We start from the raw sequence: 17,094 nt of genomic DNA on the forward strand, positions 1-17,094 counted from the left end.
ACCCCATTTTCACTGCAGTGAAAATAAGTACATTTTCCTCCTCTTTGTCTTCATAAATTTTAATCTTTTCAAAGAATTAAGTGTTGGTATGATGAATTCTCTAGTGTTAGATCTAATTATTATTTACTTCCATATACTTTTATGGGGACTTATTTTGTTAATTCTTTTGTTAACTTTTACCTTTTTGAAAGCTATAGCAGATTCTATTATTGTTCAAAGCCTGCATTTTCTAGATTAGGGGATTATGCATATTCACCTTTCATGCCTTTTGAGAATATACATTCCAGCCCCATAAGCTTAGCCACATTATTTAGCCAATCAAATGTGAGGAAATTACATAAAGAACATCTAAGCAGCAACTTAAAATACATTTGTACACTTTAGCTCAGCCCATTATGTGAATGAATAAGCAAGTGCTATATGGTGGCTACTCTTTCAGCATGAATCCCCAAAATGAGAAGAGACACACACAGCAGCAGCAATAGCCGACCCATAGCCAATGCCAAGCAATGTGAGAAGTTTTTATTTAAGCCTTTGAGATTTAAGGGAAATGTTTTATACAGCAAAGATAATACAGGTGATCAGCTTATTAATTTCAAGCATTTTTCCAAATATTTGCATTTAAGCTTTTCTCATCCGGTGCACCTCTTAAATCCAGTTAATAATCCATTTATATTTTCTAATTTCCACTATGATTTCTTCTTCAACTGGTGAGTTATTTAACATGTATCTTTGCTCTGAAACATACAGGGTTTTATTACTTTACTTTTTAAGTTTTAAACACTAACTTAATTCCACCAATAGTGTTTTATGTAATATTAATGCTTTGAAATTCACTTTATATACCGCTGAAGGTCAAAGTACTACAGATAAGCACAGAGAGATCTTGCACTCTGCAGAGGTTTGGTAGAGAATTGTTTCTCAAATTACTCTCATTTTTTATTGCTTGGTTATTCCTTACTTAAGAGACAAACTGACTTTGGATTTGTCCCATCAATTGTTTCATATATTTGAAAACTTGATATTAAATACATTAAATTTTAAAATATACTTTTCTGATAGATTCTTCACTTTTAATCATTACAAAAGGACACTCTTTAGCACTAGTAATGTTTTGTTTTCAAGTCTACTTTGTAAATCTATTCTGCTATCAATATATATACAAAAGCTTTTTTGCGTTACTTTTTATTTAGGAGGTAGCTGGGCTTTCTAATTTTCATTTTTAATTAGAATTTTAAAAAAACATAAAACTCACCATCTTAACCATCTTTAAGTTTACAGTTCTGTACTGTTGAATATATTCACTGTTGTGCAACGGATAACCAAGCTTTTTTCATTTAGTAAAACTAAAACTCCATACCCATTAACAATTCCCCATTTCATCTCTGCTGACAGCTCAGAGCCTGGAGCCTGCTTCAGATTCTGTGTCTCCCTCTCTCTCTGCCACTCCCCCACTCATGTTCTGTCTCTCAAAAAATGTCAAAAAAAACAATTCCCCATTTCTCCCTCCCCCATAGCAACTGCCAGTCTGTTTCTATGAATTTGGCTTCCTTACTACTTCATTTGTAAATGGAATCATCCAGTGTATCTTTGTGGCTTATTTCATTTAGCATGTCCTCAAAGACCATCCATGTTGTATTACGTGATAGTTTTCCTTCCTTTCTAAAGGGTGAATAATATTCCATTATATGTATACACCACATTTTATTTATCTATTAATCTGATGATGGACATTTAATTGGCTTGCTTTTTGGCTATCATGAATACTACTGCTAAATACGTGGCTGTGCAAATATCCTTTTAGTTTTTTGAGTAACTGCCATACTGTTTTCATAGCAGCTATATCATTTTATGTTCCCACCAACAATGCACAAGGGTTCTAATTTCTCTACATCCTCTCCAACAACTGTTATTTCCTAGGTTTTACTTTTTATTTTGAAAGTAGCCATTCTAACGAGTGAGATGATATTTCATTGTGATTTAGATTTTCATTTCTCTAAGAATAGTGACGCTGCACATATTTTCATGTGTTCACTGGACATTTGTATATTATTGGAGAAACAGCTTTTCAAATCCTTTGCCCATTTTTTAAACTGAGTCTTTGAGTTATTGTGATTTCTTTATATATTCAGAAATATTAACCCCTCATCAGATTATATGCAAATATTTCTCCTATTCTGCAGCTGACCTTTTCATTCTGATAAGTTAATACACGTAAGTTTTTGATTTTTATGAATTCCAATCTGTTTATTACATATGCTTTTAGTGTCATAGCTAAGAAATGATTGCCAAATCAAATATGAAGCTTCACCCTGTTTTGTTCTAGTTTTATACCTTAGGTTTAAGTCTTTAATCTTTAAAATTTTTTTACATATGATGTTAAGAGAAGGTTCCAACTTTACTCTTTTGCATGTGGATGACCAGTTTCCCCAACACCATTTGTTGAAATTGTCTTCTCCCATTTAGTGATCTTGGCACACATACTGAAAATCATTTGGTCATATAGTCAACTCAAGGATTTATTTCTGTGCTCTATTCAGCTTCATTTAATCTTGGTCTGTATGCTCATACCACACAGTTTTGATTACTATAGTTCTGTAATTAGGAAATGTGATATTTTTCTTTTCTTTCCTTTTTGGAAATGCGGTATTTCTAACTCCATGGTTTTTAAAACTTGTTTTTTGGCTCTCCATGGTCCCATAAGATTCCATATCAATTTTAGTACTAGTTTTCCTAATTCTGCAAAAGATGCCATTGGGCTCTTGACAAGGATTGCACTGAACCTGTAGATCACTTTGGGTAGCACTGACTTTTTAAAAAAACTTTATTAAAGATATAATCCACATATGGTACAATCTACCCCAGCATATGAATCGATTGGCTTTTAGTATACACAAATTTTGCAACCATAATCAAAATCAAATTACAACATTTTCATCACTCCAAAAAAAAAAAAAAAACCAACAACAACAACAAACAAACACAGGACCCATTAGCAATCACTCTCAATCTCCTCCCAAGGAAATATGTCCACCCAACCTAAGCCCCACAACCACCAATATAATTTCTGTCTGTTCTGGACATTTCACACAAACATACAAACAGAATCTTACAATATGTGGTACATAGCATAATGTTTTCATGTTTCAGGATGTATTCATTTCTTCCTACTGCTAAATACTACTCCATTATATGGTTATACCACTTTTTGTTTATGCATTCATCAGGTGATGATTGTTTGGGTTCTTTCCACTTTCATAATGCTGCAATTAACATTTGTGCATGTTTTTGTGTGGACATATGTTGTCACTTCTTTTGTGTACCTACCTAGGAGAGGAATTCCTAGATCATAAGACAAATCTATGTTTAACCTTTTGAGAACTGCCACAATGCTTTCCAAAAACAGTTGGACCATTTTACACTCTTTTTCTAAATTTAAATTCAAGTTAGTTAACATATAGTCTTGGTTTCAGGAGTTAAAACTGTGGTTCATCTCTTACGTATGATAGCCAGTGTTCATCGAAACAAGTGCCCTCCTTAATGCCCATCACCTGTTTAGCCCATTCCCCAACCCACCTCCACTCCAGTAACCCTGTTTGTTCTCTGTATTTAAGAGTCTCTTATGGTTTGCCTCCCTGTTTTTATCTTATTTTTGCTTCCCTTCCCCTATGTTCATCTGTTGTGTTTCTTAAATTCCACATATGAGTGAAGTCATATATTTGTCTTTCTCTGACTGACTGACTTCACTTAGCATAACACCCTCAACTATTTTACAGTCTAACCAGTAGTCTACGAGGATTTTGATTTCTCCCCCCATCATCACCAACTGTGCATGTATCTTTTTTATTATAGTTATCCTAGTAGGTACAAGGTGGTGTCTCATAGTGATTTTGATTCATTTCCCTGGTGGTTAATGATGTCAACCAACCTTCCATGGGCTCATTAGCCATTTGTGTATCTTCTTTGGAAAAGAAGTCTATTCAGATTATTTGCTCATTTAATAATAATTGGATTGTATTTTTATTATTGAGTTATAAGAGTTCTCTATTACAAATATAAGTCCTTTATTAAAAATATTATTTGTAAACATCTTCTTCTAACTTGCTTTTTTAGTGTTTTTACAGCAGTTTGATTCATGGCAAAATTATGTGAAAAAGTACAGACTCTCCCCCTCTTACCATTCTGCATGTTACAATCTGTGTTACATCTGTTACAATCAGTGGGCTTACACTGACACATCATAATCACCTAAAGTCCATAGTTTACATAAGTTTCATGCTTGGTATGTACATCCCACAGGTTTTGATACATGTATAATTAGATGTACTCACCATTATACTATCATACAGAAAATTTTAACTGCCCTAAAAAACCTCTCTGTTCTGCCTATTCATTTATTCCCTTCCCATACCCTAGCAATCACTGATCTTCCTTCTATCTTCATAGTTTTCCTTTTCCAGAATGTCAAATATTTAGAATCATGCAGTAAATATGTAGCCTTTTCAGATTGGATTCATTTAGTAATTTGCATTTAAGATTCCTCCACTGATCGCTTATTTCTTTTTAGCACTACATAATATTCCATTGTCTGGATATATGAGTTTATCCATTCACCTACTGAAAGGCATCTTGGTTGCTTCCAAGTTTTGGCAATTATGAATAAAATTACTGTAAAGATTTTTATTTTTTTTTAAGTTTTTTCATATGCAGATTTTTTTTAAAGTAAACTCTACCCTCAACATGGGGCTCGAACTCACAACCCCAAGATCAAGAGGAACATGCTTGGGGCACCCTCAGTGGCTCAGCCTGTAAAGCATCTGACTTCGGCTCAGGTCATGATCTCACGGTTCCTGAGTTCAAGCCCCATGTTGGGCTCTGTGCTGACAGCTCAGAGCCTGGAGCCCACTTCAGATTGTGTGTCACCCTCTGTCTGCCGCCCACTCCCCGCCCCCCCTCCCCCCACCACATGCACTCTTTCTCTGGCTCTGTCTCAAACATTAAAAAAATAAATAAAATAAATAAATAAATAAATGAGGAACATGCTCTACTGACTGAGCCAACCAGCCCACCCCACATATGCAAAGTTTTCAGCTCCTTTGGGGTTAAGTACCAAGGAAGGTAATTACTAGATAGTATGGCAAGAGTAGTTTTGGTTTTTGGTTTTATAAACTTTATTAATTTATTTTGAGACAGAGAGCACAAGCAGGGGAAGGGCAGAGAGAAAGGTGTAGAGAGAGAATGTGTAAGAAAAGTTTTGTAAGAAACAAACTGTCTTCCAAAGTGGCTGTACAACTTTGCATTCCCAACAGGAGTGAAAATTCCTGTTGCTCTATATCCTCATCAGCATTGGATGCTTTCAGCTATATTTTGGCCATTCTAACGTGTGTAGTGGTGTCTCACCGTCTAAATTTGCACTTCCCTAATTATATCATATAGAGTATCTTTTCATGTGCTTATTCACCATCAATATAACTTTTGGTGAGCTCATTGGCCTGTTTTTTTAATCTGGTTGTTTTCACACTGTTGAAGATTTAAGATTTTTTTTTTTTTTTTTTTTTTTGGTATACTTTGGATACAGTCCATTATGTGCCTAGAAAAACTCTGACTTAATTTCTTCCTTTGTGGATCAAGCTTTTGGAGTTGTATCTAAAAAGTCGTCAGCCAACTGAAGATCATCTACATTTTCTCTCTTTTATCTTCCAGTTGTTTTATAGTTTTGTGTTTTACATGTAGGTCTGATCCACTTTGAGTTACTTTTTGTGAAAAAATACAAGGTCTGTGTCTAGATTCACTTTTTTTCACATGGATGTAAAGTTGTTCCATCACCACTTGTTGAAAAGACTATATTTTCTCCATTGTATTGCCTTTATTCCTTTGTCAAAGATCAGTTTTATTACATTACTGCAAGTCTATTTCTGGGTTCTCTATTGTGTTCCATTGATCTATTTGTCTATTCTTTTACCAATACCACACTGTCTTGATCACTGTAGCTTTATAGTAACTCTTGAAGTTAGGCAGTATCAGTTCTCTGACTCTTCTTCAATACTGTATTGGCAATTCTGGTCTTTTATCTCTCCACATAAATTTTAGAATCAGTTAATCAATCAATATCCACAAAATAAATTCCTGAAATCTTGATTGGGACTGCACTGAATCTACAGATCAAGTTGGGGAAAACTAATAATATTGAGTCTTCCTGTCTCATTTAGTAGTTCTTTAATTTCTTTCATCAGAGTTATCATATTCCTCATATAGATCTTGTACCTATTTTATTAGCTTTATACCTCATTATTTTATTTTGGGGAGGAGGTGCTAATGTAAATGGTATTGTTGTTTTTTTTTTTTCTTTCCCTATCATTTTCTTCATGGTGTACTATGAAGTACAAAATTTAAAGTTATGATACCCAATTTTCTTTTGTTTCTTATGCTATTGGTATAAGAAACCACTGTCAAATACAAAGTCAAAGATTTTATGTTTTCTTGCAATAGTTGTATCATTTTTACTCTTATATTTAAATGTTTAAATCAAATGAATTAATTTTTGTACATGGTGAGTTAGGGTGGCATCTAATTTACTCTTTTACATATGGATATCCACTTGTCTCAAGACCACTTATTAAGAAGACTATTCTTTCCCTATTTGAATAAATAGTTTAGGCACTTCTGCCAGAAGTCAGTTGAATATAGACACAGGGTTTATTTCTGGGCTTTCAATTCTCTTCCACTGACCTGTATGTCTATGCTTATCCTAGTAAGAACACTGTCTTAATGTAAGGACTGTGTATGAATTCTTCAACTTTGTTCTTTTTTAAGATTGTTTTGGCTATTTTGGGTCCCTTGAATTTCAATATAATTTTAGATCATCTCATCAATTTCTGAAAAATAGCCAGTTAGGATACTGATATGGTTTACACTGCATCTACAGATTGATTTTTTTTTTATTAGTACTTTACGGTGTATATTGTTCCAATCTTTTCAACTTTTTTGCTCTCTTATCTTTTTGATGTCACATGTAAATAACACAACCGATTTTATTTATATATACTCTGACAATATTTATTGGTTTTTTTTCTCTAAATATTTGGGTTTAAATCTACCTTATTGTTGTGCTGGAAGCCCCTACTTATTCCACATTTCCCTTTCTCCTAGCTTCATGGTTATTCCCTCTAATTTTATGTTTTAATAAAAATAGTTTGAAGGGTATCCTTCAAACTGCAACATGAAAACATTTAAAGTACCCTTAAATAGTATTTATTGCTCTCTCCAAGTTTGGGTTAATGTTATAGTAAATCTGTAAGACACTGTTTTATACAGTTAATATTTAGATTTATCACCTATCTCTTGCTTTGCTCTACAGTCCTTTCTATATATCTGGCATCTGAAATCATTATGCTACCTTTACAATTTCACTTGGTGAGGCTTTCTGAATTACAATTTCTCTCATATTTTACCCTTTTACTTGAAAGACATTTTGCAAGACATACAATCATAGGTTGATAGTTATTTTCCCTTGGTATATTAACACCATCATTCCACTGTGTACTGCATTCAACTGTTAATTGTTGGAAAGTCAGCTGTCAGCTGACCAAGTCACTCTTCTTCCTTTATATGTAGTCTGCCTTTCCCCCCCTGGCTGCTCTACTCTGGTACCTCTCCTCAATTCAGAAAAAGCATTAGTTATCACCTCGTAAAATACTGACTTTGCCCCATTTTCTCTCACCTTTCCTTCTGAAATTCTGATTAAATGTCATTTTAGACCATTTCTATCACTCTGTATTCCACATTTCTTCCTTTTTTAAAACTTTTCAGAAAAAGCTAAAAAAAAAGGAAAGAAATAAAAAGCTATATAATAAAATCCAGTAGATGGTAAATTCTACAAAACTTGATTTGAAATGTAGTAAGTAATAGCAAAGACTCTCTAGAGTAACATTACATACCCTTTCATATATTCTATTTCTCTGCCTCTCTGTGCTGATCTCTGAAATTTCTTGTAAAGCTGGCTTCCAATTCACTGACCCTCTAATTGTATCTAATCTGCTGTTAATCCCTTCAATTGAGTTCTTGATTTCAACTTTAACTGTTTTTACTTGAAGTTCTAGGAACTTTATTGTTTAGAATTTCTTCTTCCCCACCCATATTTTTATTTCTTTAAACACAGTAAACATAGTTACTCCATATTCTGTTTAATAATTCGAATATCTAAGGGGCGCCTGGGTGGCTCAGTCGGTTAAGCATTCGACTTCAGCTCAGCTCATGATCTCATGGTTCATGTGTTCGAGCCCCAACATCGGGCTCTGTGCTGACAGCACTGAGACTGGAGCCTGCTTCAGATTCTGTGTCTCCCTCTCTCTCTGCCCCTCCCCTGCTTGAGCTCTGTGTATCTCTAGCTCAAAAATAAACATTAAAAAAATAATAAAAAATAAAAAAAATTCCAATATCTAAATTATTTCAGGGTATGGTTTTGCTGTTACTTTAGCTCATTCTTACATGTGGTACCACATTTCCATGTCTGATTATTAACTTTGTGAGCTGCTCACTTTCCTTTTAAGGTAACTTGAGTAAATTATTTGAGGTCTAGGATAAAAGTTAATGTCCATACAAAAGAGCTATGTTGGCTTCTGCTAGGTTTCTGGGAAATTAGCAGGCCATAATCACTTTAAATTCATGACTAGTGGTTACATTAGTCATCCACATAGTATGAACTTAAGTTGCATGATAAGTTCTAAGCCATTTTTTTTCTCCTTATTCTGCTCAGCACAAGTAGGGAAATTTGTGTGTAGCCCCCCCAGAGGAATAGATGAGAAAGCAAGTTCTCTTCCACTGAGGATGTATTTCTTTTAGGTACCAATTTAATAGGAAGACGACTTGATGGAATCCCCAACTTTGGCTGAGCCCTAGGTTTGTGTCTTTTCCCCCTTTATTTTGGATGGCTTCTGCAAAGCTGAACTCCTCAAATCCCTCAAATTCCAAAACGGTCTCCAGGGCAACACTACTTCAATACTCCATATTTGTCCATGGTTTCATTCTGATTAATAACTTATCTTGCTGATCTTCAAGGATTTTAAGTAGGTGTTTTCTCATCTATTAAAAGGCCATTTGAGTTGTCTTCACCAGTAAGACCATGCCAGAAACAGAAAGCCTATACTCAGTCCAGTGCAGTTCAATGTAACTTCTGGATCCAGCAAAAACTCCTTTTGCAAAGTCAAAAAATATCACCAAACTACCCTGTCAATTTGGCATTCTTTTCATTTACATCTAACTCTATATGTCCAGTTCCTGACACATCCGATTTTTCTTTCCTTTTGAAGTCAGTTTTACGCTTCCACATCACCACTTTTCCTATTACAACTCCTAAACAATGATTCCTGAGAGCTCAGATCTGGTTTTCTTATTTCTACAGTTCCTCGGTTACCAAGTTACCTTAAGTTACAAATACCCATCTCCAAGACTACTTTTATAGCCTCCCAAGTAGATTTCTTCTGCCACCCTTGTACCTATCTCTACTCTATTCTCCACCATAATAACCAGACTTATTTTTTTTTAATAAAAATTAGATTATGTCCCATTGCTTGTGTAAAGCTCTCCAAGATACTTTACTTGAATTTTAGATAAATTCCAATCTAACATGGCCCACAAAACCATATATGATCAGACTTCTGCCTACATTGTCATATCTGTCCTCTCATATAATACTATAAACAGGCTTTTTTTTTTTTTTTTCATTTCCTCAAATATACCAAATTCTTTCCTCCCTCAGATCCTTGCCACTTGCTGTTTCCTCTGCCCAGAGTATGGTTTCCCTACTCTTTGCAGGGTTCAATCTTACTCATAGTTCAGACCTCACTATAACTGTGACTTTCTCACAAGCATTCCCTGACAACCCAATCCAGTAGAATCCTGTTCTTTTCCTTTAGAACATTTATTATAATTTATGATTAAATACTTATTGTGAGCTTATTTTAATGTCTATCCTCGCAATTATTTGTAAGAACCAGGCATGTAGAGACCCTACTGTTATCTTCCCATTCCATGCCCAGGACCTAGCACAATGTCTGACTCACAGTAGGAGTTTAAAAAATATATATTAAATCATTGTTTTCTCTCCCTTTAAGCAGACCCACAAGAAAAGTACAACTCTAAAAAGAAATTACATGTTGAGCAGAATTAGAAACAAGGGGAATAAGGTGATAAGAATGTACATAGGGACCAATGTACATACGCTAAAATACAACATACTTATGAACAGATCCATAGTGCTCAGAGTCATATAGCCAAGATTACTTTCCCCTAATATTTCATGGATAAGGCAGATGCTGGTTTTTAATTAACACATGGCTTTTTTGTCTACACATTAGTTAAAGCAAATAAATAATCACCTACAAATAGCATGTTTCTCAAGGTGACTTGTGAGTTCATTATTTGGAACTCAAAAAATTTTCCCACAGAACCAATATTATATACAGTGGTTAGCTTTTTTCTGGCTAGTTCATAATGTTTAATCCATAATTTATTTATTCATTTAATGAATATGAATTGAGTACTACTATGCACCAGGAACTGTCCTAGCAGCAGAGATACAGTAGTGCACAAAATAAGATAAAAATTCCTATCCTCATAAATCTCATATCCATGCAATCAAAACAGAAGGGAAGTACAATATACAGAATGGTAGATGGTGAAGAACAAAGCACAGTGGAGACAGGGAATGGAAAGAGTGCAATTGTAACCTATTATTAAATTTCTAGCTCTGTTCCAAAAAGGATTTAGAGATTTCTTACAGAACCTAAGTATCACAAATAAAATAGCAATGCTTAGACAAGGAAAGACTTTCAACCAAGAAACTTTATAAAAACACACTTCCTTTCCCACAGCAGGACAGAAAGAACTACTCAGGCTCTTAATTCACAGAAAGCTATAATACCTTGAGGCATGGTCTCCAAAAAGGCAACAAATTGAGAAGGTAAAGAGGTGAATGCAATGATGGAAATTCCATGAAGAAAAAGAAATGAAGAGCCAAGAAGGGAAGTACACTTCTTGTTAATGATAAGAACACCTCCAGGGACAGCCAGTCCCTTCTATTCAATCACTAGTTGGCAGGCTTTTCTTCCTACAACTCTAACTATTTCTGACCAAGATCTCTCTTCTATTTGGCATAGTACAGTTACACAACTTTTCCTTCATTATTATATCCTAAAAACAAATATTTAACTTTTTTAATGGCAGAAAAATATCCAATTTATTCCCCATCTACATCATTAAAATCGATATCAAAGGAATGCAGACAGCTAAAATAATATTCTGATGCTCTTGTATTTTACCTTAATAACTAGGATAGGTTAGTTATCCAGAATGTGGGGTGAAATGCAAGAGAATAAAAAATTCGAACAAGGTTCAAAGAGCACCCCTAGCACCAGAGTAGTGACTGGACAAGAAGAGACAATCAGCCATTTTAATCTTCCATCCCTGACCACAATAAATTCCACTACCATAGAGCATGCACCATAGACTAAGGAGTGAAGGATGAAAGGGGTCAGCAAAAGTAACCCTTCTCTAACACCTTGCTCATAGAGCTGGAGTAATTATAGGCCAGGGTAAGAAATGAGCATATAAACTAAGCCTGTCCATAACTTTTTTCCTTCTTATTAGAAAGGGCCTTCTAATTATTTTCACCTGAAAAAAGGGTTTTAGCCAGTGAATGCTAATTTTTTTAATTATTCATTCCACTGTCATTTTAATAAAATAAAATAGTATCTCAGGTTATGACTGTCAGATATATTCCAGGAATTTTTCATATTAAATATTGTTTATTTATATTAAAAATTTAATAAAATAAAGCCTTAAGTTTAGGAAAAACAGGGAGCAACATATATTTAAAAAACTAGTATCAGTAGAAAGATGTTGTTGGCCAGAAACAATTACCTTTAGGGCTGTGTGTTTGTTTTCATCTTCTTCCATCCATAGATCCTGTTCATAGTAATACAAGCCATCATTAATGACTTTAGCAAGTTCAGATGTAATTTTTGCCCGAGACATGTGGTTGCCCGTTCGATCTCCTCCAGGATGTTTTCTCATGTAAGGTGGTGTCTGAGTTACAATCAAAATCTTGTTTAAATCCTGGTCATCAATTTCATAATCTGAATCATTATCAGACCAATCAGTAAATGTGTTTTTTCGTCCTTCTATTTGCTCCATCTCTTCATCAAATAAAAAGTCAAGTTCTTCTTGCTCTTGTTCATCTGAAGGATATAGCTGATTTGATGCCTCTTCAGGCAGAGATGCTGATTCCTAAGGGAAGAAAGTGGGATTTTATATACACACTTTTTTTTAATCACTTAAAAAAATCACATGTTACAAGTAATATGAAGCCTAACATGCTCAATGACTAGTCAGCAGGCAAATTATAAAAGAAAATCAAATCAGTAGTATTCTAGCCCAATAAATACAAAGTATTTGCTAAACGCTAAGTCTAACGCTAAAGAAAAACACAAAATTGAGTAAAAGGAGGGTTATATTAATCTAAAAGATTCCTTTTAGAGTTAGAATGGTGCTTAGCTCATCCACTACTGCACAGCAATTCATTTTACAGATGAGGGGAAAAAAGGCCTAGAGATAGAAGTTAATTTGTCCACAATTTCAGAACTAGTCAGGACTAGAACAATCAAGGTTTTTTGACTTCTAAATTCAACAGTCAGACTTGCTAGTCTGAACCTTTGCAATTACATTAATGCCATTAACTAGGTTTCCTAGATAATCCCTCTGCTCAATCTTCACCTCCACTCAGTGTGGCCTGGTTTTCATTAAATTTACCCTAACATGTACTCAATTGTTGAACTTTGCCCTTCCTGAAAAAGTTAAAATTGCTTCCTACTAGGTGACATAACAAGTCCAAACTTTCAGATCCTAGAGCTTCTAAAATCTAAACTAGTCTAGATTTCCAAAACTCTCAACACAAGAAAATAGGTTTCTCAGTATTATCTTCCTATGCCATCCTATGACCAATCCTCATCCTTTAGCAAATGCTAACTCTCCTATACAATCCCTTTCTTTGAGAACTCCTATTAATGTAGTATATATTCATTCAGTCAATAATTATCTTGGTCCTCACTGTGAGCCAGGCACGGTTCAAGGAAAGGGTATACAATAAGTAAAAACTCTGCCCTGACAGAACTAATGTTCTAGTAAATGGAAGGCTGTCCATGATGTTATTAACTAAAAACAAAACAAAACAAAACAAACAAAAAGAAAACTAACTTTTAACACACTGTGAATATATTTAGGCAACAAGAGATGTCAGCAAGGATGCGGAGAAAGAGGATCTCTTTTGCACTGCTGGTGGGAATGCAAACTGGTGCAGCCACTCTGGAAAACAGTATGGAGGTTCCTCCAAAAATTAAAAATAGAACTACCCTACAACCCAGCAACTGCACTACTAGGTATTTATCCAAGGGATACAGGTATGTTGTTTTGAAGGGACACATGCACCCCAATGTTTACAGCAGCACTATCAACAATAGACAAAGTATGGAAAGAGCCCAAATGTCCATCGATGGATGAATGGATATAGAAGGTATGGTGTGTGTGTGTGTGTGTGTATACACACACACACACACACACACACACACACACACACACACACACACACATATTGGAGTATTACTTGGAAATCAAAAAGAATAAAATCTTGCCATTTGCAACCATGTGGATGGAACTAGAGGGTATTATGCTAAGTGAAATTAGTCAGTCAGAGAAAGACAAAAATCATATGACTTCACTCACATGAGGACTTTAAGAGACGAAACAGATAAACATAAGGGAAGGGAAGCAAAAATAATATAAAAACAGGGAGGGGGACAACACATAAGAGACTCTTAAATATGGAGAACAGAGGGTTGCTGGAGGGATTTTGGGAGGGGGGATGGGCTACATGGGTAAGGGGCATTAAGGAATCTAGTCCTGAAATCACTATTGCCCTATATCCTAACTAACTTGGATGTAAATTAAAAAAAAAAAAAAAAAAAGCCACATCTTAAACTCACCAAGTTGTGCACATTAAATATGTATAGCTTTTCGTATGTCAATCATTCGTCAATAAAGTGGTTTAAACACACACACACACACACACACTGTGAATATATTTAAAAACAGAGACTATACATCCTGTTATTAACATTTGCAAGTACGTGAAAAAAGTTTGAGAATAAATACCAAACCGTTAAGAATGGTAAACCCTGAACACAGTCTCTTACTTTTTACTTTATATCAGTTGTATTTAAATTTCTGTTTCAAACATAAATTTTTTTTTTATTTGTGAGGAAGAGACAAAAGGTTTGGGATTCAAGATGAACTGACTGACCATACTTACTTGCAATAATGATATGCAATAATGGAAAGAATAAATCCATGTCAATATGAAAACAAGTATTATACTATCAGAAGATCAGAAATTGTTCTGATTTTTTGGAAAGCAGAAAGCAAATGGCATTATATTGATAATAAACAAGACTAGAGGAAACAGCAACTTAGAACCTATAACAAGAAAGACAGCGAGGCACCAGGGTGGTTCAGTCAGTTGAGCATGCAACTCTTGATTTCAGCTCAGGTCATGATCCGAGGGTCATGGGATCAGGCCCCACATCAGGCTCTGTGCTGAGCAGGGAACCTGCTAAGATTCGCTCGCTCTCTCTCCCTCTGCCCTCTTTCCCATTCATGTGCTATCTCTAAAACATAAAAAATGGGGGACTGGGTGGTTCAGTTGATTGAACGTCCAACTCTCAACTTAGGCTCAGGTCATGATCTCAGGGTCAAGGGACTGAGCCCCACAACAGACTCCACACTCAGTGTGGAGACCACTTGGGATTCTCTCTCCCCCTCTCTCTCTGCCTCTCCTCTGCTCACACTCTCCCTCTTAAAAATAAATAAACTTAAAGAAAGAAAAAAAGACACTGTTGGTTCCACTGGGGTCCTAGAAAGTTTTGAGATGGTAAGTACAATGAGCAAGAATGGACTACGTGACAACCATCAAATTGGGTATCTGGAAAAATAACTACAGGACATAGCCAGAACAGTCAGTCCCATACCCTTATCTGAAAATATGAAGCTATAAAACCTGCTCCCAACTAAAAGCCCAAGAATTGCTTTCTAAACAAAGTCAAAGATTTGCCAGGGCACCTGGGTGGCTCAGTTGGTTAAGCATCCAAAATATCATGATCTCACATCTCATGAGTTCAAGCCTCACATCGGGCTCTGTGCTGACAGCTCAGACCTTTGAGCCTGCTTCAGATTCTGTCTCTCTCTCTCTCTCTCTCTGCCTATCTCTCGCTCTCTCCCTCTCAAATACAAATAAGCATTTAAAAAAAAAAAAAAAAGTAAAAGATTTGCCAAGAGAGGGCTTATGTTTTAGCGCTAGAACTGGATAGACATTGAACACATTCCAGTATTATTCTAAACTTCTAAACCAGAGCTAAGGGGGACAAAGATAAGGTAATTTTACCAGTGAATAAAGTACACTAAGGAATCCTACCTCCCAGAGAAAAGTACTGATTTTACCAATTCTGGGGACTCAGAACCAGCATGACTATTCTCTGCCAAGGTCTAGAAGTCTAAGTTAATAGGACCTTTACACTTAACCAAGAGTGTGCAAAATCACACCTCACATTCAGGTGGAGAAAGGGCTTCTGGATGAGCAGATATCTACAAGGCCACAACAGAAGTCCATACCAATTTACCAATAATTATTATGAATCATCAACTAAAAATCACCACATATTAAAAGATAATCATCACCCTAAAAGACAAGGGCTTAAAAAAATTGATGGAAATATCAGAATACAGAAGCTTTTTAAAATCCCCAACTCCAGAAAAACAATAGCCAGATGATTAATCCAGGGGGTCCAACATTAGATGAAAAGGAATACCAAAAGTTGAAAAAAAGAGAAACATGAGTTTCCCCAAAATAAAGGACATAAATACTCAGCACAAATAAATAAAAATAGACCAATTCCAAGATATATCATCTGAAATTTCAAGAGGGGGGGATGAAGAAATAATCTTAAAACCTCAACAACAAATTGACTTGATACAAAAAATCTAAAGGGACTAAATTTTAAACTGACCAAGACAACAGTGGAAAAATGCTTTCAGATTTCTAAATAAAAATATCTCTGAACTATACCCACTCTAGAATATATATTTTAAGAAGGTCATTTTTTTTAAAGTATGTTGGCAACATTGTTGATAAGTAACCTACCTCAGCAGGTATCACTGAAATATCTAGGCCCCCAGAACCTATAGTCAGCTTTCCTCCAAGCCAAATCCTCACTCTGTAATATCAGAATACATTTCAGATCTTACTAAAGTCACCAATATTCTTTGGCCATAAAACTGAAGGCCCTAGATCTTATATAATTCTCTTTCCACTACTAAAACTATATTCCATTACCAACTTGCTGGCCCTATACATCAGACTCATTTGAGTACCACTGTTTCCATTTATTTTTAGTAAACTTCACTTTGAGAGAATTGTACACTCACATACAGTTGTAAGAAATAGAGATCTAAGACCCCCAGGGTGGCTCAGTCAGTTACGCATCTGGCTCTTGGTGACAGCTCAGGTCATGATCTCCCATTTCATCAGTTCGAACCCTGCATTGGGGTCTATGCTGGCAGTGCATGTGGAGCCTTCTTGGGATTCTCTTTCTCCCTCTCTCTGCCCCTTCCCTGCTCGCTCTTTCCCTCAAAAAACAAACATTAAAAAAAAAGAAAAGAAAGAAAAAGAAACAGAAATCTTATGTATTTTTTACCCAGGTTCCTCCAATATTAACATCTTGCAAAACTATAGAATATCACATATAAGACATTGAAATAACCCATTAATCTTACTCAGATTTCCCTAGTTTTATTTGTACTCATTTTGTCTATGGATTAGATCAGAGCAATTTTTATCACATTTGAAATTTTGTATCTAACCATGAGTCAAAAATATGGCAGTTCTACCATCAAGGATTTCTCCTCCTGTTTCATAACCACACATCTCACTCCCTCACATGCCTCCAAGACATCAATTCTCTTTTCCTTACTTACAGTACACAGAATTAC

At 35.3% G+C, this 17,094-nt stretch overlaps 1 protein-coding gene across 12 annotated transcripts in view; it reads right to left on the reverse strand.

Moving 5' to 3' along the window:
- The window catches only part of LARP1B (La ribonucleoprotein 1B), a 128,215-nt gene that overhangs the window by 71,904 nt on the left and 39,217 nt on the right, over positions 1-17,094 (reverse strand). For 10 of the 12 annotated variants that reach the window (XM_042983923.1, XM_042983924.1, XM_042983921.1 and 7 more), the window contains one exon: positions 11,920-12,285. In XM_042983923.1, the coding sequence (XP_042839857.1) occupies positions 11,920-12,285 (366 nt within the window). Of the gene's footprint in view, positions 1-507; positions 738-7,720; positions 7,816-11,919; positions 12,286-17,094 lie in introns of those variants that run through there. The other 2 variants (XM_042983926.1, XM_042983928.1) reach the window with 2 other exon arrangements.

Source organism: Panthera tigris, chromosome B1 (genome assembly GCF_018350195.1).
Source record: "Panthera tigris isolate Pti1 chromosome B1, P.tigris_Pti1_mat1.1, whole genome shotgun sequence".
In the NCBI taxonomy this organism is placed as follows: Eukaryota; Metazoa; Chordata; class Mammalia; order Carnivora; family Felidae; genus Panthera; species Panthera tigris.